Source organism: Anopheles funestus, chromosome X (genome assembly GCF_943734845.2).
Source record: "Anopheles funestus chromosome X, idAnoFuneDA-416_04, whole genome shotgun sequence".
In the NCBI taxonomy this organism is placed as follows: Eukaryota; Metazoa; Arthropoda; class Insecta; order Diptera; family Culicidae; genus Anopheles; species Anopheles funestus.
The window spans coordinates 10,201,184-10,226,357 of NC_064597.1; the positions used below are offsets into that span (position 1 = coordinate 10,201,184).

At 40.2% G+C, this 25,174-nt stretch overlaps 1 protein-coding gene across 12 annotated transcripts in view; it reads left to right on the forward strand.

The window, feature by feature from the left end:
• The window catches only part of LOC125763302 (protein bunched, class 2/F/G isoform), a 122,175-nt gene that overhangs the window by 85,117 nt on the left and 11,884 nt on the right, over window positions 1-25,174 (forward strand). For all 12 annotated transcript variants that reach the window (XM_049426279.1, XM_049426252.1, XM_049426287.1 and 9 more), the window contains 5 exons: window positions 14,734-14,847; window positions 20,052-20,194; window positions 20,300-20,732; window positions 20,799-21,529; window positions 21,619-21,967. In XM_049426279.1, coding sequence (XP_049282236.1) covers window positions 14,734-14,847; window positions 20,052-20,194; window positions 20,300-20,732; window positions 20,799-21,529; window positions 21,619-21,967 — 1,770 coding nt within the window. The remainder of the gene's footprint in view (window positions 1-14,733; window positions 14,848-20,051; window positions 20,195-20,299; window positions 20,733-20,798; window positions 21,530-21,618; window positions 21,968-25,174) is intronic.

Below are 25,174 nucleotides of genomic sequence, written 5' to 3' on the forward strand. Positions count from 1 at the left end.
CAACTCAGGAGTAATTCGGAGACAACTCCGGAGTAATTCGTAGTCAACTCCAGAGTAATTCGGAGTCCCCTTCGGAGTAATTCGGAGACAATTCCGGAGTAATTCGAAGTCACCTTCGGAGTAATTGGGAGTCAACTCAGGAGTAATTCGGAGACAACTCCCGAATAATTCGTAGTCAACTCCAGAGTAATTCGGAGTCAGCTTCGGAGTAATTCGGAGTCAACTCAGGAGTAATTCGGAGACAACTCCGGAGTAATTCGTAGTCAACTCCAGAGTAATTTGGAGTCCCCTTCGCAGTAATTCGGAGACAATTCCGGAGTAATTCGAAGTCACCTTCGGAGTAATTGGGAGTCAACTCAGGAGTAATTCAGAGACAACTCCGGAATAATTCGTAGTCAACTCCAGAGTAATTCGGAGTCAGCTTCGGAGTAATTCGGACTCAACTCACGAGTAATTCGGAGACAACTCCGGAGTAATTCGTAGTCAACTCCAGAGTAATTCGGAGTCAACTCCAGAGTAATTCGGAGTCAACTCCGGAGTAATCATTGGATTCAGGAGTTCACTTCGGAGCTCCCACCACTAATCAACCTATTAACGAAAGTAAGAATTTGTACTTTTTTTAAACTTTATTTCCTTACGAAGCAGTAAAGTTCGTACGAAATTTTCCCAAAAACTTTCTTCTTGCAGGCCTGGCAACATGAAGTTGCGCACTATGTACGATTTTGTTGAAATTGTTCAGGCAACTTTATCAAAATCTCTTCAGCCGGCATTTACCGGCATGTTTTCTAACAAACGATCCACCGCTCCGTACCATCCGCTCCGCACATACCTCCCCCAAAAAGCAAGGGCAATGGCCATTGAGACGCGAAAGAAGAAAGAAAAAAACCAGTACGCGCCTCGTACGCGGTTTTCCGCACTATTGTTTCGCTCGCCGATGTTGCTTCGCGTACGCTGCAGCTTTTTTTTTGTTTTCCTTTTGTTGCTTCTTCCCCTGCCCCGATTCTGCCACGTTCCTCTCCGCCGTTTTATTCGCCTAACCTTTCCTTTGCTTGTTCACTTCTATCACTGTTCGGCATTGCTGTGTTGCAATTGCTACGTTTTCTGCGTTGCGCTGTGTCTTGATGTTGAAGTACTTCTTTTACCAACCCAGCCTTATGCTCGTATCGGTTTTTATTTCGATAAGTATGTTGCGTTTCGTATCGTGTTTTTGTTGTTGTTGTGTTTTTGAGGTCACAACTTTCTTCACTCTTGGCCCCCCCAACCCTCATCCCTTCCCAACATCTCCCCCGTTTTGTTGGGCGTGTTTCTGTGCGCTTTCGTTTGATTTTTTCCGTCCATGCGGCTCACGGGCCGAAGGAATGCGAGTGTGCTGTATCTTGTGCAAGCGTTGTGAGCCAGAGTGAGACACCAAAATAAACCCGAAACGTCTAAATCACCCCGAAAAAAAACAGCAAACGAAACTTGATACACTCAATGGGGTGCTGCATTTTGGGGTGGAATAAATTTCGCTTCTCCAATCCCACCTCGCACACAGAGAGAGAGAGGGGTGTTGTGTGTTGCGGTATGATAATGATGGACGAACCGGTTGTGAGCGAATTTTGTGAAATTACGATAATTCGGCACTCGGGTTCAATTAATGTGAGTAAGCGATAATAGAAGGCACTTTAATAGGGGTGTGGGGTGGTAGAATGAAGGGGGCAATCATCATATGTCAGATGGGTAAAAAGTTTATCCATCTCCATCTCACTGCTTGGATGGTCTGAACTACATTGCACATCTTCGCATATTGTGAATGGTTCATGCAAAATGCACTTTTTATTTTTTCTCTTTTTAATTTTAAAGTAAAACTAAAAAATATGTTTAACCACATAAAAAAGAAGAAACTTGTATTGCGAAATCATAAAGCAAAATAAAAAAAGGAAAAATATTGAAATGCAAATATAAAATTAAAAATTTATGTAACATAAAGGTGTTTTTTGTTTGTTTGATTTTGTTCTTTATTTTTGTCATTTTTTACTTCAATCTTTGTCTTTATCCTTTTTATTCGTTCGATTTCTCTTAAATATTCTCTTTTTTACTATTATCGTTATTTTGAATGTTTTTATTTTATTTATGTGCGCGAATCTGTATCTTTATCGTTTTTATTCGTTCGATTTCTCTTGAGTATTTTCTTTTTTTATTATTATTAATATTTTGAATGTTTTTTATTTTGTTTATGTGTTCTTTTTGTCACACTGTGAAAATTTGATAATGTGATTAGAGTTAATGTTTCATAAAATCTGTTTATTTTATAATTATGAAAATTTTAAAAAAGAGCATTATACTATCAATAGCTGTCAATTCTAGTTGGTGTTGATGATGAACTAACAGACGTAATGAGTGTTTTTTTTCTCTCTCCTATTAGTGCGTCTGGTTAACCTTTCTTTCCCATGGAAAAAAGTTCCCTTTTCATTTATAAGCCAACGAATTGAAGGCAAAGGTCATTAGAGTGCGAGGTGGTGGGAGATGAAGGAATGGGAAAAAGACTGAGAAAAAAAAGATTTACAAAAAAAACCCCTAGGAAGCTCATGGACGAGTGCGCGCCCGTTCCACTGTGTCAGAAGCTTGTTCACTCAGCTGTTTTAGCCGTTACGATGCCCGTTATCTGATGATGGTTGCAAGACTTGGGATGAGGCGAGACTGACTGAGCAAACATTAACTATACCAACACTGTATGAGTTCCAACGGACACTGCTCTTTCCATTCACCACTGTGTGCCCTTTGTGATCGTCAAGTAAGAAAAAAAAGGGCCACACATTAAACCTAGCGCCAGTCTCCCAGCATGACGATTATACACGACGATGGTGCACAGTAATTGAGTGTGTGTTAGATGCAATGCAAACATTAAACTATTTTAAAACAAATAGAAACCACACACACATAGAGGGAACGAGCAACCGGAAGAAGTTCTGCACTATCTGTCGTTTGATTTAATTGTGCGCATCTTGGTTTTGGGGTGCGAAGGGAAGGGGTTCAGCTGCGTTTGCTGCTTGTAAAATGCTTACGAACGAGAGGCGGCCTTTTTGTTTGGATTGTGTTGTACAAGCGTTGGTGTGTATGGTTTTTAAAGTTATTATTATTTATAGTTTCATAGGCTCTCCCCTCCCTGGTGCATTACGCCGTTTGTTACGCTTTTCCGTTCGGTTCGGTTCGCTCTCACTGTCCCGTGGATAGAAGCGTTAGGAATTTTTTTCATTTTTTCGATTGAAAATAGCTGCTTTTTATAACTGTACGTGAATAAACAAACTTTTTTTTTCAAATATCTAAAATAGTTAAAAAATGTCTCTATAAACCTTGCATGGCTCGTAATATATAATCGAATCACAGTTCCACCGGGAACGCAATTTGTATTTATTAGTAAATAGTTAGCTATAAATTAGGTGTGTGTTTCATTCTGACATATATATGATTAAATTAAATTATCAATCCAATACCCTTTAATCCCTTTCCTCTCCCCCCTACCCCCCTCACCCCCTCCCCATGACTGCCGTTCCTTGCTTTCTGTTTGTTTTCGGTTGTATATCACGTCGAAAGTGATCCCTATTTACCGTTCATTCCATTCCGGTACTCACTTTCAACCCATCCATCATCTGTGCAAGTGCATATTAAAGACCGCAAGTCCCATTGCTATCCCCCTTCCCTTATTCCCTGCCACACGCGCGGGTGGGAAGAATAGTTCACCCTTAAAACTGTGCACGCTCTGAATAAGGCGAGGATGGACATCATAATTCATTTGACTGTTTGTCTTTACACCAGCATGCTTATCCTTTTGCCATTGGTTTCACATTTCTTTGTTTTCTGTTGTAATTTATTTGTTTTGCGCTTTGTGTTTAGCTGAGCTCCGGTTTTTTTGTATTTTTTTGTATGTGTGTTAGTGTCTCTTTTTTCGCCATTAATTCAAGCTATCAATTTGCCGATTTCACTTTGCCCTGCTTGTGGGCATTATTTTCGACTACTTTTTCGATTATATTTTATGTGAGTGTTTTTTTTCCTTCCTTTTACGCGGTGACTTTCGTTTGTGTGTTTATGTTTTTTTCTCTTCTCTCCTCTCGGTTGTTTCACCGATGTAAACCGCCCGGGCGACCTGGGAGACTTTCATTTTAACCACCTGGTTCCCGATCTGCCACCAGCTGAAATCGACACATTTGCATGCATTTTTTCGGAACGAAGTGAAGTTTCCCCCCCCCCCCCCCCCCGTTTTGTTCCTCCCTTCCCGGTGAGTAGCGCGAGGTTCGTTCGCCATCGACCTTGCTCCCTTGTGTGCAAGATCGTTGATCGTGGTTTGGCGGTCAATGGAAGAAAATTAACACATAACACTGCTTATACCTTTTCGGTTAAGGGAACGGAGCGGTAACAAAAGTTACAAAAAAAAAACAACGCGATAAAAGGAAAATCAAGCGGTTTGTGCGCAAAAATGCGCCCATTTCCTTGTTACACGTGGTCGCTTGCTAACAATTCGCAATATCAGCAAGCTTTCCATCCAAATCTCTTTCGTTTTCCTTCGCTTGTCAGCGAATCCACCCGGCTACAGGTGTGTGTTTCACACACCATCCTAAAACCCACTCCTGCTGCCAACGCCGTAGCATGAGCGTGTGTTAAAGAAAAAAGGAATCGAACAACAACAAAACACGATGCAACAACAACGAGGTCAGTGCCATCAACAATGTGTATGTGGAGTTGTTTTGTTTTTTTTTTGGTTGTTGGTTTCGCTTGGATTTTCCCGCCCGAACACGCCTTGGTTACAGTCCGAACGCGAAAGTAACAATTGTTAAACAAAGTATACAACAACCTCCAAAAAGAGCCCCTCAGTAGCGTTGTTTGTCATTGGAAAATGGTGGAAATTGGCAAATACCGTGTGCGAAACAATTACGGTTACATCGGTGCATGAACATCTACATACGAATTTCGGTCAACAGTTGTGTGTTTTTTTTTGTTAATTATATTTAAATTAAATATTCAGCAAAAAAAAAATGCAAAATTAGATGAAATTAATTTGAGCTATTAGTTGATGATATATTCGCTCAGTTTTGTAGCTCAGTTTTGTCTTCCTTCTGTCATTCTCGCTTTGAATTCGAAGCGTCGAATAATTGCATCATGCTGCATGTTTACCAACTCTCTCTTTCTCGCTCCCTTCCTCCCTTCGCTCTTAATGACCCTGACAGATGCATTTTTAAGTTTGTGATGCAAACCAGGTGGGTGGACTGGGGAGAACGAGATACAAGTACGTTACTGCAGACTAACCTTCTTCGGTGTAAAATCCTTGAAGAGGGAAGAGAAACATTTAACAGAAGCCCTAATTGGGTGTTTTAAAAAGGGGAAAAAAACCTGGACCATGCAGAACGATTGGTCCAATACACCCGTTCGGCCATCGAACGTTCAAGGACATCGTGGCCAGGTTTTCCAGTTTCCGTTTACTAGTTTTAAACACTATGGGAATAGATTTTTAGCATGTTTAGGGGGATTTTTTTAATTTATGGGACCTTGTTTTCGGTTGTCTACTATGAGCTATAAGTTATATTATTTTTTATTTTCATCATAAGTAGCTCAATCAGTAACAAATTGCTGTTCTATATGATGCTGCAGAGATAATACAGGGTGACATCGTAGAACTGATACACTTATTTGAGAGCCCCTGTATTGTGTTTACTATCACTGTATGTCAAACACATGGGTATATTTTGACAGATAAACTTGTTTACTGTTAATGTGCAAACCGTTTACTTCGTGTTTGATTCAATTTTTTAGTAAACTACAATGGATTCAAGTCGCGAACAAGTAAAAATTTTACATTTGCAAGGTTTGACAAACATTCAGATTAGGCAGAAACTGTCTCATCTCAAGTTAAGCAGATTATTCGTCTACCGGACCATCAAGCGGTACGAGGAGACAGGCACGATTGTTCCAAAGAAGAAACCGGGCAAAAAACGGACAGTCCGAACTCCAGCGGTGATCAAAGCGGTAAAGGAACGAATACGACGGAATCCAGCTCGCTCGGGAAGAAAAATGGCGCGTGAAATGAATATGAGCCACTTTGCCATGCAAAGCATTCTGAAAAAGGATCTAGGCAACAAACCGTATAAAAAACAGAAAATTCACGGTTTAACCAGCAAAAATATTGCCGACAGGGTTGCCAGATCTCGCTTGCTGCTGAAGACGCACGCTGGCCATAACATCATCTTTTCGGACGAAAAACTGTTCACATTGGAGGCACCCTTGAATAAGCAGAACGATCGTGTTTATGGAGCATCTCTTCGGGATATACCAGCAGATAAAAGAGCAGTCGAACGGTATCAAAATGCGTCATCGGTGATGGTTTGGGGAGCTATCTCGACAAAAGGGAAGTTACCGCTTTTATTCATCGATAAAGGCGTGAAGATCAACAAGGAATACTATTTAGAACACGTTCTGCAAGGCCACTTAAAACCATACGCTAAGAAGCTTTTTGGCAACGACAGTTTTTGCTTCCAACAGGATTCAGCTCCAGCCCATAAGGCTTCGATCGTTCAGGAGTGGTGCAAGGAGCATTTGCCATGTTTCATCAGTGCATCGGAATGGCCAGCTGCGTCTCCGGATTTGAACCCGTTGGACTTCAGCACATGGGGATACATGCTAGGAAAGTTGGGTGAAGTCAAACATCTGAATTTGGACGGATTCAAGAGGCGGTTGTTGAAGATATGGGACGAAATGCCGGATGAAGTTGTGCGTGCGGCTTGCAACGACTTCAAACAGCGCCTACGGGCCGTTATCAAGTGCAAAGGCGAAAGATTTGAAATAAATTAAGTAAAATGCAAGTTTAATACTAATAGATGTTATTTCAATCGATTTCGAAGAAAAATGATATCGGGTTTCAATTTTAATTAAATTTACAAAGTGTATCACTTCTACGATGCCACCCTGTAAACACAATAAAATCTTTTTTTTTTTTAATTTACCAATCCTCCCTTACTAAATTCTGGTTTGTGTGCCGTGTGGAGGGACGTTGGCTGTGTAACGCCTGCGCTATTATTTTTCGTGTTTTAGGTACGAACGGATCATTTTCGGCAAAATGGTCAATGTCATTACGGAGGTGGTGAAGGTGGCCCAAGAACGCCAAAATATCGAACCACCCTGTAAACAGCGACAGGGTTCGCGAGACAGGGTGCGTTTTGACGCCCGCGTCTTTGGCTAATTGGAGAGGAATCCCATTTTTGGACAGATATTTCTCTACCTTCGTCTCACAGCAGCAGCAGTGAAGCTGCGCGGTTTTAAGCAGTGTGTAGGATGATGTTTCATTTTTTAAAAAAATATATATATGGAAGTATCACAGTTGGAGGAACGAAACAAAACAATTTAGAGACATGCGTTTGCGATTTAATTTAAAAGAGCTCAACAAAATAAAAGCCAGCGCATCAGGCGGAAACCATATTTGGGTATTTGCGTGTGTATTGGGTACACATTGCTCAATACCGTAAATTATTGCTATTGGATAGTTGTTTTTTGTTTGTTAATTTTTGGCCTACTCCTTTCAAATTTACCATTTAATTTTTTTTTTACTGATGTTTTTGGGTTGATTACCTTTTTTTTTGTTTTGAAGTCCAAACATAGATTGCACCCAATCAAGGACATCGCACTGTGCGACGTCACCGGTTTTTGCAAACATGATTGGTTCGTTGGAAACCCTTTTATGGCATGAGCAACTTCCATTCACTGTTTTCCGGTATATGTGAATGAATAAAATCAATGCTTTAATCGGAGTTTTTTTTCTTAGTGATATTGCAAATTTAGGGCAATGAGTTAAAAAATGTGGCAGAATTAATTTTCTTAAGGAAGATATAATATTATAAAATAATAATTATTTACACTGGATTACAGTGGAGATAATTCTAGTAAAAAATATTAAATAATAATTTGTTATTATTTTTTTAAAATCAAATAAAACTCAAAACTTACCAGAAAGCAGTAAACTTCCTACTACGACTAGACGAGTAAGCTAGACAGTAAGAAAAACCATGACCAAACACGCTCCCAAGGTACGAAACATTGCCAAAGCTTTTTTGCGAAATGAAGATGATGACAGATTTCCGTGGGACGTTTCCGATGGTGGTTGATGATGGCTTGCGTTGGGCACCCCACTGGTGTGCGCTCTCGCCCTTGTTTGGCCTTGTGCCTGCCTATTCAAGAACGAAGTCACATTGAAGAAGAAGAAATTTTTAGTTGCTGTATTGCGGAGTACTACGGCTCCCAAGAAGGAACTGCTGAATCCAGGCAATCATTGCCACCACCCGACCAAACTCACCATTTCGCGTGCCATTTATCATGCCACACACATACGGCTAACTGTGGATGGTGGTTGATTTGGGGAGGGTGAAACTAGCCCCTTTTACGGGGCTAGCATTGGGGTTGAGACGTTGAGTCACGTTGAGAGCGAGATGGAACACCACACCATCTTCCGACGCTACCTAACGGACACTGGATGCGCTCGTCGATTTCATTGCGTGTGCAATTCTTATTAAATTTGCGTTGGCGCGTGCTCGTTTGGCTCGTAATTTAAAAAAGAAAGAAAAAACTAGCTTCTAAATGCTGGTTCTCTTATTTGCCCAAACGTTGTGGACTGCAGGGTTACTCAATAAATAATTAATGAAAAAAAATTTTACCTTGTACTCGCCTATACACGCGTTGAAGTCTTCTGTTTTATTTTTTAAATAATTAAGTTTAAATTGGATTTTTACCCAATTTGTTGCTATGTTTACTGTTTGTATCAGTTTGTACATCATTCTTTAGTGTTTAGCATAAAAAAACTTTACATAATTAATCATAATAGTAATTAATATTCATATTATTTATAGTAATTTGCTTCGTATTGAAAACAAAATGTGCAAAATTATCATTCTCATGCGTGCATAAGTCCATTAACCCGATCCGTCTGGTGATGATTCATTCTACCGGTTGGGACTCCTTTCGCCTACAGCCGAATGTCTTGTCTGCTTGTAGTTAGCGATGTTGTTTTGCCGCTTATTGCGCTCCGGTCCGGAACTAGAATGGCGAGCGGCTGGAGTTGGCTGCTTATTGCACAAGTAAGTGCACTTTCGAAGAGGGCAATTGAATTACTTTCTTTAGCGGCAGCTAGGGCTAGAAATAGCAACCAAACACTTTGGAAAGGTTAGGTGTATCGTGGCATTGTGGGACAATCTTTCTTTGCATCCTGCTCTAGCTGAGCGAAATAAGGGAAGAAAAGAAAAATAAAAAATAAACAAAACCTTGGGTGCGGTGGCGTAGGTACTGCGATATCTTGAGCAGTCGATCGAACCTGGGGAATGAAGAAGTCCAAAGTCGTTGGCGCAACAGTGCATCTTGGCGCGCACGAGCAAGGTTCGTTGCACAGTGTTTGACTGTGACGACAGAGAGAAAGAAAGAGAAAAAGAGAAAGAGAGAGTGAAAGAGATAAAAAAGAAAAAGACAACACGAAAGCATTCAATTACAATTGCTCAAACCGATCGACAAACTCTGTCGATTTTCTCATTTTTTTTCTTATCCGCTAAGGCGTGAGGCCCATCTCTACCGGTGCTCATCATCCTTCTGTTCATGATTGCTTAACTGCAAAAGGCACAAATTCACCACTCACTAACACCCACTGACGGGGGCACGTTTCGAGCAGCGCGTGTGCTTCGTTACGTTTTCTATCTCCACCTCTCCTTTCTCTCTCTCTCCTCTTTCTCTTCATCAAACCCTGCACAACGAATGAACCAGGAAGAAGGTCTTGCAATTGCTCCCTTTGCTGGTTGTGTTCTTTTTTTTTTTACTCTCTCCCATTGGTTTGCTTGGGAGCGCAACAAAAGGCCCCCCTCGCCCCGGGGGGCAGCTCTTGTTCGGCATTATTTAATCGCATTAAAAATCATAATTCCGCATTAGCAAAATTGGTGACTTGCAGTGTGAGCAAGATGCGCAATAACTTCTGCATCGGGGAGGAGGGAAAAAAATAGCAAGTGAAAGCATCCGAAAGGAGTAGCGGATTGTATTTTCTTGTTTCGCTGCGAAAGATAACTGTCAACGACGTTTTTTTTTAATTTAATAAAACAATTAATGTTAGTGGAATATGTATTGGATTGATCGTAAATCGAAGCCGGTTGCGTAAGGGTGTAAAACAATTATTCTTACAAGTAAAAAAAAAAATAATAAAAATAAATAATTAGCAAAAAGGAAAAACTAAAAGCGATAGATTTTTTTTTCTCGTATCACAATTCAATTATTTTGCAGGGCTTTAGTAGCGGCGGGTGTTCACCACTCAACGGGTACCCATTAAGTTTGCCGGCTTCGAGAGTGTGATTAAGGTTCGCTTTCCTTTCCTGCTTAATTTTTTTCTCCCTCGTAGCGCATAATGTTGTGAGATAGACTGAGGAAGATGTGGGTGAGATGTGAGTGAGAAACTTTTTTTTTTCTATACCCAGAAGGAAGTTATTAGATTTGACCGGGGGGAGGGAGAGGTGATGATGATGATGATGACGGTGATGCGTGTGAGTGAGAGTACCGATTAAATGCGATTAGAAAGTTTGATTGTTGTTTACCACGAGCGCCAAATGGGTGGGTGGAAGGGGACCGGGTTTTGTTTCATCAAAGGAAGATGCAGTTTTGGGGCAATGATTTCGATTAGCGCCTTGTTCTTGGGGATTAAAAGCTATCGTAAAAGAATGAACGAACTGTGAAGCTTTGATTGTGTTTGTTTTTGCGCTATTCACTCATAATCTGCATAGAATGAACACAGCCTGGGATGGTGATGATCGCGCCAAGTTCGATCATGAACAACAACAAACCGGATTGAATGAACTTACCGAACAATTAGAGTAGAACCGTGGATGAATAATTGGACAACAAATTTGAAAGGAGTCATTCATATGAATCTTCAGTGCAGAGTCATTCTTATGAATCTTCAATGAAGAGTCATTCATAAGAATCTTCAGTGAAGAGTCATTCTTATGAATCTTCAGTGAAGAGTCATTCATAAGAATCTTTAGTGAAGAGTCATTCATATCAATCTTCAGTGAAGAGTCATTCATAAGAATCTTTAGTGAAGAGTCATTCATATCAATCTTCAGTGAAGAGTCATTCTTATGAATCTTCAGCGAATAGTCATTCTTATGAATCTTCAGTGAAGAGTCATTCATATGATTTTTTATTGAAGAGTCATCCACATCATGAGCCGACTCCTAAAAGATACATAAATCCACAGAAATTCATCTTAAAGCGACGGCTTTACTCATGTACAACACCGGGTTGCCCGAATCTGTGAGGATTATTCTTTGGTGATTCATGAATCTAGGAGGACTCATGAATCTTCCGAATGGCGTTTCAGAGCTGTCAAGCGGAAACTAGTGTTGTGCTTATTGAATCATTTGAAAAGAGTCATTCATATGAATCTTTAGTGAAGAGTCATCCACATCATGAGCCGACTCCCAAAATATTAATCATTTTTCATAAATTCAAATGAATCAAAGATTCGTTAATCTTCGGTGTTTACACATTTGAATTAAAAAGCTTGACCGGGAGGGGGAGGCGAAAGGAGGAAGAGTAGACTTATTCCAAAAGGGCGGAATCATAATTCAATGAGGATTCATGAATCTTCAGAATAGAGATTCAGAGTCATTTATTTAGTTCAAGGATTCGTTCAGATTCATGAATCTGAATCAGATTCACCCAACACGGATTAAATTGTGTTTATTTCTTTATTGATTGATCTTGAACATTTATTATTATTCACAAGTTATCGACTTTGGGAATATGTCACATCGCCTTTGAAACTGTCATTTTCTATCAGCACGGATGAAACTAACACCCGGATAAGCGGTGCTTCACCGTAGTTGAATGTTAGGCAATCGAATGAGTCAATCATTCACGGACAGCTTAAATGTTGCTGCCACAAGAATGACTTTAGTGTTGTAAAGCCGAAGGATCTGACGACACCCGAACACGATTTACGAACGATCGTCCGATATGATTGATCGGACGAAAAAGCGAAAAGATGGGAAAGGAAAGCGTTATTAGTACAATCGAACATTAGTGGAGTGTAAAAGCCGCCTAGGGGTCGCTACCAGGCGGATGGAGCAGTGAAGAAAAAATGGAATAGTTATTAGTGTCACGACACCACGCTTATTACGGTATTGGCGGGCAGTATCGAAACCGCAGCAGCGAACGATTCGTGCTTAATCAGTCCGCCCAAAGGCAACAGTTGACAAAGGGCGCCGGGGCGCCCTACGCTGTTGGTTGGAAAGAGGGCGCGCGAAGGTTTGTGAGCAAATGCAACCCTTCGAGCGACACATGGCGCAAGGGCGCGTAACGAACAAAGAAAATCCTCCCCCCCACCCCGGCAGTGGTGGATGCGGTCGTCGGCCATCGCGAAAACTCAGCTAACCCGTGTTAGCGAATGAACGTGGACGTTGCATGGCATGCCCCGAAAGGGTTTGAAGGGTTTTTTTTTGTTGGTCGAAATCGAAAACACTAAAATCGAAACCACCGGTGTATCCTCTGCTGGGGCAGTTGCCGTGTGTACTCCACAAAACCGGATGGAGCAAAGCAAAAAAAAACCACTCTCGATTAGCTACGGTTTGAACGTTACGTCGTAAGTGACAGTTAGTGACGTGAGCGTTACTTGCTGTTAGCCGCTGGAAATAATTAGATCTTGGTATGGTGACGCAACAAGTAGATTGAACAAAGTTGATCTGTTTTTTTTTCTTAGGGCAGTAAAATTAGTAAATGACATCCACATTGCGACAACAAAGGGCACAAATTGTTCTTCTCACTAGCAACAAGTTGTAACGCACCTGAAGGTATGCAATTTTTGTATTTGTTTCATATTCGGTCGAGGTCTTCAGAGGTTCAAGATTCAAGAGAACGGAATAAAATGTTAAAAGAGCTGTCAACTCAAAACTAAACCGATTCGATTGTCGGTTTATTGTACCAACTTATTTACTTGAGGAAAACAAAGATTATTAATATTCAAAATTGCATACATTTAGGCGTTACGAAACCGATATAGTAACGCTCGTTGGAATTAGAGTTAATCTTAAGTTGAATATAATATTCACTTGTGTTGTTAAGAAATTTTATATCCATTCCACTCTCTTCCCTTCCCTTTTCCTGCCCATCCAAACGTGATACACATTTTATTAAAAACCTACTCCATATATTTCAATTAAACTCCTTTCTACGCAGTTACGGTGATCATCAGTCTCTCCCTATCTCTCTCTTTCAATTCAAAGATTTCCCGACGGCCTGTCAATCGGTTGTCGATGAACAATTTTCCGATTTCTTCCATCACCAGACGTTTCCTCCTGCCACCGTCACCCTTTCCCAGCCCCCCCCCCCCCCCCCCCCCCTTCACACGTCACGATCGATGGTTTTTTAACAATCGAAACCGGGACTGGGTCGGATTAGGGCACAACTCTCCGTCCCATTTCTCTTCCCGTGCCCGTGCTCTGTGTCCAATAATTTAATGAGATATTTCCCACCTTACGCCTGTTCCCGTGTGCGCATAGAACTGTCGGGTGGAAACTAAACTAGATTGAAAAAAAAGAAAACACAAACCCCGAAGAAAACTACATACAACCGGTGCTAGTAACGATTCGGAATTGGTTGCGCTTGCTGCCTGTTGCAGCTGTGTGTGACTGTACCGGGTTTGTAACAGAAAAAAAAACCCGTGAAAGCAAAACGCGTAACCGCAAACAGGCGAAAGTCACCGTCACCGATCGGATGTGACAAAAGCGATTTGCACCATTTTCCCTCATGGCTTTGCTACTAACAAAAACTTCCACGTCCACACCATTTTGTTTTGCGGTTTTTTGTTACCTCCCCCTCCCCTCCCTCCCTCCCCCTCTCCGCTATGCTCTCGTTTGATTGGAATCGGTTTTTTTTCTTGTATGTTGTTAATTTTGTATAAGTTTTTTTTCTTTCTTTTTCTATTTTATTGCTGTTTTATTGTTGTTGTAAGACGACGTGAACACTGCTTTGTGAAAAGTTAGGTCGCGATGTAATGGCATTACTGCCGGCTGGTGGAGTATGCACGTTACGCAGATGATCCAAACAACAACAGAAATAAATAAATAAAAGAAGTAGTAATCGTTGCTTGATGTGGAATCCGAAAAGCGTACGACGCGGATTTGATGCACACACAACAAAAAAGTGAAAATCCAAAACAATTTCAACCACCGAAAGTGGTCCGTGTATGGGTTTGTTAATGTATTTGGAAAAATATAAACGGGAAACCATCGAAAGTGAAGCTTAAGCTTACAGACGAAAAGCAAAGAAAAATATAAAAAACAAACAACTGACGAATTTGCGATTGGTAACTTTTATTTTGTTTTAATCTCTGCAAATAAAAATTAAACCCAATAAAATGATACCAAATATCGTTACGTAATTTGCACCAAAATAAAAACAAATGTTTCGAGACAAACAATAACGATTTGAAATGTTTTGGTCTAAGCGAAATCTTCGCGTGATGTCGCAATGAAAGCATCCACCATACACGCGGCTACCATCTATTGTGCATCAATCATTGGAGGTGGCGGGAAAAAAAGCCACAACTGGCCGAGCATCAAACAAACATTATGTATCGTGCGGTTGATCCTTTTCATATCGCGATCGATGATTTCCCACCTTGCCCACTCAACACTGACCGATTTGAGCCAATTTTCTTACGTTTCTTGTGGTTTTCTCAATTTACAGAGTGACCTGTGCTCACTTGTTCCGCGACCTGGTATGGAGTATGTGCCATTGAGGACTCCAGCTGCCGAGACGTACCACTACCATCACGTCACCGATCAAACAAAGTCATTACAGGTAAGTTAAGATATAAATTTGTTTTTTATAATATGCGCATAAAAATCAATACAGTCTGGCTGTTCCTAATTCTAGAGTTACCAAACGTTTTAAGTATTTTTTTATAAACAATTTTGAAGACCAGAATTATGTTTTAATGTTTTTTTACAATAGAAAAGATATGTAAAAGTCATACATCAACTAATTTATAACTAGTGTTTATGAAATTAAAAAAATAAAAATAGATATTTACTTATCGAACTCATAATAGAAGATCGATTGATTTGTCCCACCATATGTAATATAAAAGAATTTTACTATAAATTTTAATTTGCTATAATAAAATAGTATGGCGACTTTATTAACACGAAAAGAGAAAAGAAAACTAAAATAAGGAGAAAAGTTAATTGGAATATATGGCGGTGTGTTTTTGGATGGTCTAATTATTTTTTTTTATTAATTTTTGGACAAATATGGTTTTGCTTGATTTGGGCAATACACTCTATTGGTGTTGTTCTGATCGGTTCGTGATCGTAAACTACCAATCGCAAAACATCCCTACAAGGTGACAAGGTAGTCGTCACCCGTGATAGGCCTTTTAAAGCCTGCAGAACAGCTTGTGAGCTGTGTAAACCCACGCAAAGATGAGAAATGAGAGTTTGCAATGGTCCAAAACCTCCACCTTCGCCGTAAGACCATCGAAAGACGGAACGGTTTGTCCATCCGTAAAAAAAAATGGAGAATGATGCAACACTCCATTGCCACGTTTGCTGACACAAAGGCTAATCTACCGCTGGGTACCAACCCACCCCCCCAGTCGGATGCATCGGGTCATTCGGGGTGCAGCGTTTGGTGCCAGTGCAAACCGTATAATGCCTTTACGCGGGTAGATCCTTTTCTACACCTACGTCGATGTGCTTAACGTCTACCTTTCGTTAAATCCACACCCCGTACCAGACCCCCCGTCATATGGTGCGGGTTTTAAGATGTTTGATGGCGATCGGTTCCATCGGTAACACCGACGGATTCGAGATGGAATTCGAAAAAAAAAAGATATTGTATTACCAATCGCTTTACCATGGCTCAGTAGAGTTCGCACTTCTGGTGGTTTACACGGGTGCATAATGGTAGCTATGCGAACTCGTCTATCGCACACTAATTCTCTTCGTTTGGCTTCCCATTAGCCTTAAACACGATTAGGCCACCGTTCAATGGGAGGAAGAAAAAACGACACACAAAAAAGGAACACAACATTTCTACCAACGATAGTCGAAAATCCCTCAAAGTATGCTAGTAGAAGTACTTTAGATGTTATTTGTGTGTTGGTGCTAATGTCATAGGTTAAACAAAAAAGAAAACCAGGCGTCTCCATGTGTTCAAGATTCTTTCCTTAACACTAGAAGTACCAAGCGTTTTAAGCGTTTTTCATTCTTGGTTAATTTTTAAACAATTTTGTAGAGTTGAAGTATATTTTATTGTTTATTGAAGATCGTACTATAGAATACTTATGTAAAATTCATGTTTCAACTACCTTAGAATTGTTTAACCCTAAAAAATTATGTGATGAAAATGAAGCGTTCCAGTCAAAATGACTGGTCCGGTAGTTCTAGTGTTAACACTAGAAGTACCAAGCGTTTTAAGCGTTTTTCATTCTTGGTTAATTTTTAAACAATTTTGTAGAGTTTAAGTATTTTTTATTGTTTATTGGAGATATTACTATAGCATACATATATATGTCAAATTTATGTTTCAACTACTTTAGAATTGTTTAACACCAAAAAATGATGTGATAAAAATGAAGCGTTTCAGTCAAAATGACTGCTTCGGTAGTTCTAGTGTTAATTCTTTTTTTGACTTTTTTTGAAAACTATTCAACTTTTCTTTTGTAATTAGTAATCGTAGTCTATTTAGTATTCATCTCATGAATTTCAAATATAATATTGGCAGGATTCACTAGTACGAGATGAGAATAATCACTCTTTTCAAAGAGTTGAAAGAGAACAGTATGAAAGAGTAAGGATTTGAAGCATTTACACACTCCTTTGAGATAGACTCTTGTTACGACTCTTATTGAGCGATTTAAATTCAAACACTTACCCACACTTACTGAGTGACTTAAAACGCAAAAAAGTGAATCGATGGTCGGTGATAGCGAGTGAGTGATTTAGAGCGCAAAAGAGTGAGTAAAAGATTCATAAAACTGTTTATATTGTGTCGAAATCATAAATTCATATTAGAGATGAGAATAACAATTCTTTTTCGTGAATCAACTCAGAGTGAATGAGTCGTTATAAGGAGTCAGCTCGTTTAACGACTCATTTTGGAGTCATAAAAAAAATCCGGCATAAATTTCCTAAGGAAGATTTATTGACAAAATTTTATTAATTGATTTATTTTATCGTGAATTTGTTGAAATAAGTTTCTTTTCACTCAAATAATGCTTTAAGTAAAAAAAAGAATAAAAAATCAGAAAAAAATTTAAAAAATATTTTCCACTTGAAAATTTCATAAGGCTTACCCCTTACAATTTTGTTGGGAAATTTTGCAAAAAAAATAAAATTGTTTTATTTTAATCCCAATTGGTTGCAATGAGTTTCTTTTCACTCAAATAATGATTGAAATAAAAAAAAGAGTGAAAAATAATAAAAAAATCAAAAAATTAAAAAAAAAATGAAAATTTTCCTCGTTTTTGCACCAAATTTTGCCTATAACTCAGTCGGTATCCAACGGATCGCCAATCTTTAACTTGTGGTCGATAGATGGCACCAATGGCTACATTTTCTTTTTGAACGGCCATACCGTCAGATGTCCGTGCCAGAAGTTATTCAGGGAACCAAGTTCCTTACCCTGTTTCTGAAGAATTTAGCAATATTGAAAAATGTGATATATTTTAATGGGAATTTGTTGCAATATGTTTCTTTTCACTCGAATAATGCTTTAAACTAAAAAAAGAATAAAAAATCGAAAAAAAAATTTCAAAAAAATTTCAACTCGAAAATTTCATAAGGCTTACCCCTTACGATTTTTTTTGGAAATTTTGCAAAAAAAATTAAATTGTTTTATTTTAATGCCAATGGGTTGCAATGAGTTTCTTTTCACTCAAATAATGATTGAAATAAAAAAAGAGTGAAAAATAATAAAAAAATCGAAAAATTAAAAAAAAATGAAAATTTTCCTCATTTTTGCACCAAATTTTGCCTATAACTCGGTCGGTATCCAACGGATCGCCAATCTTTAACCTGTGGTCGATAGATGGCATCAATGGCTACATTTTCTTCTTGGACGGCCATGCCCTCAGATGTCTGTGCCAGAAGTTATTCGAGGAACCAAGTTCCTTACCCTGTTTGATAAAATGTAAATTTTTTCTCATTTTTGCACCAACTTTTGCCTATAACTCGGTCGGTACCTAACGGATCGCCAATCTTTAACTTGTGGTCGATAGATGGCATCAATGGCTACATTTTCTTCTTGGACGGCCATACCGTCAGATGTCTGTGCCAGAAGTTATTCAGGGAACCAAGTTCCTTACCCTGTTTCTGAACAATTTAGCAATATTGAAAAATGTGATATATTTTGATGGGAATTTGTTGCAATATGTTTCTTTTCACTCGAATAATGCTTTAAACTAAAAAAAGAATAAAAAATCGAAAAAAAAATTTCAAAAAAATTTCAACTCGAAAATTTCATAAGGCTTACCCCTTACGTTTTTTTGAGAAATTTTGCAAAAAAAAATAAAATTGTTATATTTTAATCCCAATTGGTTGCAATGAGTTTCTTTTCACTCAAATAATGATTGAAATAAAAAAAGAGTGAAAAATAATGAAAAAATCAAAAAATTAAAAAAAAAATGAAAATTTTCCTCATTTTTGCACCAAATTTTGCCTATAACTCAGTCGGTATCCAACGGATCGACAATCTTTAACTTGTGGTCGATAGATGGCACCAATGGCTACATTTTCTTCTTGGACAGCCATGCCCTCAGATGTCTGTGCCAGAAGTTATTCGAGGAACCAAGTTCCATACCCTGTTTGAGAAAATGTTAAATTTTCTTCATTTTTGACCAATGTAGCAAAATTTATAAATGTGATATATTTGAATGCACATTTGTTGCAATAAGTTTCTTTTCACTCGAATAGTGCTTTAAAATAAAAAAAGAATAAAAAATCAGAAAAAAAATTTGAAAAAATTTTCAACTCGAAAATTTCATAAGGCTTACCCCTTACGTTTTTTTTTTGAGAAATTTTGCAAAAAAAATTAAATTGATTTATTTTAATTCGAATTGGTTGAAATAAGTTTCTTTTCACTCAAGTAATGCTTTTATTAAAAAAAGAATAAAAATTAATAAAAAAAATTAAAAAAAAAAATAAAAAAGTAAATTTGCTGCCAATCTGCTAAGCCGAGGCGGTTTGTTCGCTTATACAGGTTTAATAGTTTTTCAGAGCGAGAAGTATATTCATTTGGCTAGCTTGGGTATTGTACGCATGTATTCAACTCATGTGTATGAAAGGTTTCGTTTCAACTGATTTTTGTTTCAACTCACATATTTACTCTTTTTGCAATTCGACTCACCATGGCTACATGCTTACACTCATGAGTGAGTAAGTGAAATAAGAGTCGCTAAAACTCATCGTGGTGAGTGAACGAAGCTCGTTCAATACAACGTTTCAACTCACTATCTCATTCTTACTCACTTTGCACATCTCTAATTCATATCCTCAGGAATTAACTCACTCACTCACTCACTCTTGCTCACTGAGTGTGCAGTGTGTATGCGGAAAGCTCTTGAGGTTTTTAATGCCAAAAAAGATTTCCGCTTCGGTCTTTTCATTGGCAACTGGAGTTCTTTTTACTGAGGATTCTGGGGGTAGATTCCATGTCCGGCTTATGAACAAATTGTTTCGGTTCATTTCGAACAAAATAGCCACAGTTTCAATAATTCAATCGAAACAAACGCTCACGTCATCGAATGTTAATCAGCGTGAGAAATTTATCAAGCATACGTTAATTAAATGCTTTCCGTTAATTTAAATTAATATACCATTACTGGAACGGTTTGTATGAACTAGCAAAGGAAAGGAGAGAGAGAGAGAGACGGACGGATTATTGAAGTGTTCTTAGTTAAAGAGTTAACGCTTGTTACAGACTGTCGCGCACAGTACGTTGCCATAATGGTACGTCACCCATCCAGTCAACCACTAACGTTATGTTTCGCTCTGTTTTTGCAGGATTTGCAGAATGAAGTCGCCGCTTTACTGGAGTTCCGTGATCTGGTTATTGAAACCTTTCCCGATCTTAAATCGAAGATGGCTTCCTCAGCGGCGAACAGTACTCTTACCGGTCTACCATCCACCTCATCCCTGGGTAGTCGGTAAGTATTGGATTTTTGAAATATTATAATGGAATCCTTACCCGTAATAGTGTTTACATTAATTTTGGTTTTGTTTTTTTTTTTTAATTTCGCTTCTTCGCACAGACGTGAGTGGGAGCCGGGAATACGGATTCGGCGCAAACTAACGCAGAAAGAAGTGGGCTGTGCGGATGTTGTTGGTGGCAGTAGTATAGGCAATGGTGGTAACACCAGCAGTACGACGATCATTCCCGGTACCGGTGACGGTGGTCCATCGACGAGCGCCGGAAGCGGCAGTACGGTCACGTCCAGCAACACCGCCAGCAGCAACACCAATGCGTCCGATCTGAATCATCATCATCATCATGCGCATCATCAACAGCAACATTCGTCGTCCTCGCTGATCCGCAGCCGTAGCAACTCCCATAGCGGTAAGAAGGAACCAAAGAGCGGTGAAGGCAACAACGGCAGTGTGATACAGGATTCGGGTTTCTCCAACGAAACGTCCTCCTCGAAGGAGACGCACAGTGCGGCATCCTCCACGAGCGGTGCTGTGCAGGTATGGAGTTGTTTTTTGTTTGTTTGCTTGGGGTTTTTTAGGTGATTAATCGATGCTTTTCCGCAGGGAACGCTCATCTTGCCGACGGCAACCAACCGACTAGGGACGGATGCCGGTGGTGAACTGTGGAATCTGCTCGATGTGATACATAGGAAAAGTAGCCGGCTCCGGGAGGAGGTCGATCAGCATCTGGAGCGGGAAAGACCTAGGGCAACCAATTTAGCTATTAGTCATCATGCACCGGTACACCATCATACGCAGCATTTTCCACAGGGTGTTGGATCCGGTGACAACAATATCATCATACACCATAGCAATCCGGCAGCGGTAGGAAACGTGACAACGCCCGTACCTACCACGCTCGTAGCGAACGTACCGATCACGCCGGTTAGTACGACCAGCAGTACTACCACCACCGTAGTGGTATCGGGCGGTGTACCAACTGCTGGTAAACCCTTCCAGAGAACGCATCATCTAACAGATGGGGAACAGAATCGGCAGCAGCAGCAACAGGTTGTTCGATCCGGGAGTGGTACGCTAGCGGACGGTACGGATCATAATGTACAAATACTGCGTAAGGAGCGCGACCGTTTGCTGGACAAGCTGTCCGAGTACGAGGCAGAAATGATAGCCGGCCGTATACAGACGGCAAAGATGCAGGACGAGGTGGAAAAGCTCACGCTAACGATGCGTGACCTGCAAAAGCAGCTCACGGTGGCAAACAATCAAAAGCAGGAGCTTCACAGCAAGCTACATGATCTCGCAAATACGCAAAATGTAAATAGAAGTGCGTCTAGGTATGTATGCCCCACCCCCCTGCCCCCCCATTATCTCGTCAACAGTACTGTCAACTGATTTTGTTTGAACCCATTTTCCATGGTCACAGTTCACCCGAGACAATTACCGCTCGGCAGCAGCCGACCGTATCTCAACAGCAGCAAACGTCACCGCAGCTACTTAAGACCAGCGCACGGTACCGTAAAGGTTCGTTCGGACAGGACGAAGCGGAAGTGGCCGGTACCGAACCACCGTACCCAATCATACCGGGTGCGGACACACTAACGGACGGTGCTGTGATTGATTCGCGAACGCTCGGCTGGTTGGATGGGTTCCTTGGTGCACCCTGGGTACAGAGGGTCCGTTCGCTCGATTCGCAGAAGATTGCCGCGATTCTGCTCGAGACAAATATCGTCGGACTGCAGCGTCACCTGCTAACGGTGACCGTACAGAATCAGGTAAGGTGGTACCCCATTTTCCTAGCTTTCCACTGACACGAAAAGGACCGTAATGGGGTGTTAAACTAATCAAAATAGGTTTTTTTATGGGTTAGTGATACTGTATGGCAGTATCGATTTCAAATTTATTCATTTAAAATTTATTATTTATCAAGTGAATTTACGATTTCAAAGGGTTACGCAGGTCAGTAGTGGTCATTCTGGAACTTATAAGTGATTGACATAAACGTTTCAAACTTCAAGTTTGAAGAGGGACTTAGACGTAGAAGTGAAATCTTGCTACTACACTAGAACGTCGATTATCCGGGGTACTCGGGACCGGACTGATACCGGTTAATCGATTTCCACGGATAATAGTCCCCTTAAACATTAAGGTCATTTATACAGTGGAGCGCCGATTATCCGAGTTTCCTTTTATTCGACTGTCTCATTATCCGTGCAGCTCGGAAATGATAGTTCTGAAGGCGAATTGACATATTAAATGCAAAATCAATGATGGCAAGAAATAAAAGCTTCAATAGGTAATTCGGCTTAAATTCGAAAAAAATAGAACAGATTTATTTTGCCAATTGCACCTAAGCAAATTAACATCTCGCTTTATAAAAAAATCCACCCATTACGCACTAAACATTAATATTTATCAATAAGAAGAGTTGTGCCTATTATCCGTGATATTCGCTTATCCGGCAGGGGCTCAGTCCCGATGAGTACGGATAATCGGCGTTCTACTGTATATCTAGATAAAGCGTATATGGTATCTAAAGCAGATAAAGCATACTATGGTGGTCCTTTTAATGCTAAAAATGATTCTGGATCAAAGAAATTATTATCAAATAACAATTTAAATTTAGAACGTAAACTAAAATCATTTCAAATACATCGTTTGGTGACGATTTTAAAAATTTTAACTAAGCAGACATCTGTACAAATGTTCACCACGGTTGTCAATTTTCGGCGCACGGTTAATCCGCCTGCCGGGTAATCGACGTTTTACTGTATTTTTTTCTGTTTCAAATTTTTGATCCAGAAGCTATACGAACAGCATCAATACGATCCAGAATCCAGCATGAAACATTTCTCTTCCATACTGGAAAAAAATCCACTAATAGCTGCAGCACGAAAATCCAGCAATTTTTGTTATTGTTGCTTCCTTTGATTCGCTATTATTTTCATCGCATGTGGTGTGGTATGCTTATAATTTTATTCTGAACAACAACAAAAAAAAGCAGACAAACTTCCCCTTAATGTACGTCAGCATGCTGTTTAAGTTCCAGTTTGCCGATCGTCTGGGTTTGGTTGGGTGCTTTCGTCGGGCGAACAATAGTTACCTCAAACCCCCGTACGAACATTACCGCTAGAATCCGGTCCGCCACCGATGAAATCCGGCCGGTGGTGCTGTTGTTGCAGCGAGCCGCAACGGAAAGGCGTTGGGCAGGAACCAACTTTTTAGCTCCGACTGGCTGGAACAGTCGGCCCCAATTTTGCTGCCCCTGTTCGTTTTGTGTTGTGCCCGCCCGGATACTAAACCGTTTCGGTACGCAGGTTAGCAACCTCGATTTTTGAATAATTTTTTTTGTTTCATACAAACACACGTGCGCGCACGCGCACACACAGGCAGACGCAGAAGGTCTGTCCAGTTCGCTTTCGCTCACGCTGTTATTGATGCGTTGATGGGTTCTTTGTTCGCGATTGGGTTTACCAATTCAGGCACCGTGCCGGGGTACTGATACGCTTCGGTGTCGTGTGAGGTACGTCCGGCACCCAGGTGTGGCCGATTATGGACCGCGGGAATCGTATGTCCAGCTGGGGCACACACCGTACTGTGTATGCCGCTCGGCAAGGTGCATACATCAAGGGTTTGATGTAGTTCCTGGGTGGGTTGACATACAAGCTTGTACGTCGGTATTGAGAACAGGGTAGAGATCATCTATTATTCAATTCAATTCAATCACTTTACTCCGTGTGTAGTTGTGCTCCAATGAAGTGTGCCGAGTTGAAAATTCGATCCAAAAAAAAAAAAAAATAAAAACTTAAAGCATTGTGATTTGCTTAATTTTGCATGACATTTTAATACACCAAGTGTATTATTGTTCAATTACAGACCTATAAACTCGTGTGACACATTGAAACTAGGCTGTTTTGTCAATCTTTTACAACACATTCTTACTTCTGCTGTTGATAGTAAAGTGTTCCAGTAATCTAGTAATGCATCGGAGAGTACCTAACGCATACTACAATTAGAACCTTGATGTCTGTCGGCAGAGGAAATTAAATTCAGATCCAACATGACGATCATACCTGCACTCACCAACTCTCCGCTAGGTTGTGTCAACCACCAACACATTTCCACTCTTTTGCAACTAACCGTTGCGAGTGTCACACCTTTGAAATACATCATTTCCCATTGCGCACTTGGGTGCTTGTGGAACATCAACAAAAAAAACGCGTAACTACTACATTGTACATTGTTAAAAATGGCTCCCATTAGGCCCGTGATTTTACACGTGACCACACGCATCCGGTTGTGAGGTGTGTCTCACATGTGTGTTCCCAAATCGTCTAACTCTCCACCATTGTTAGCCACGCGGGGCCAAAAACTTCTTCCTAATGATTAGAAGAAGAAAAAGCGTGTTGGTTTTTTTTTACTATCTTCGTCGTGTCCTACAAAAAAAATATATTGCTAACCAATGAATGCACAACGAGAAGAAGAGACGCACAGAGACAGAGTGATCGTAGCACCGTCACCATCACCATCGGCATGGGGTGTCAGAGATTATTTGATCGTTACTCGTGTTCTTTTTTTTTTCGTTGTTCGAAGGGTGCTGTTAATGTCTTGCTACTTGTTTCTCCAATCAAGACCCCATTAGTCAATCTAATTTGATGGGTTGCTATTTTCCGGCATTGTGACGAGGGGGGGACCGGCACAGAGACGCGCTAAACAGGCAAAGGAACGAATTGTAAATGATCGTCGTGTAACCCTTTCTGTCTTGTGGTCCTTTCTTCGCTTCCTCCACGCAATTGTCACTATGTGGGATGGCCGAACGCCGTGGAACACGCGGTTTAAAGTGAATGGGTGAAATTTAACAAGACAATTTAGGCTGAACGAACGGCTGATTAATTGTTGATAGCTGGCAACCGAATAGGGCGAGATGGCTTTTTTAAAAGTTGGGTTAGGTTTTTTTTTCATTCGCTTAACATCTATTTCGA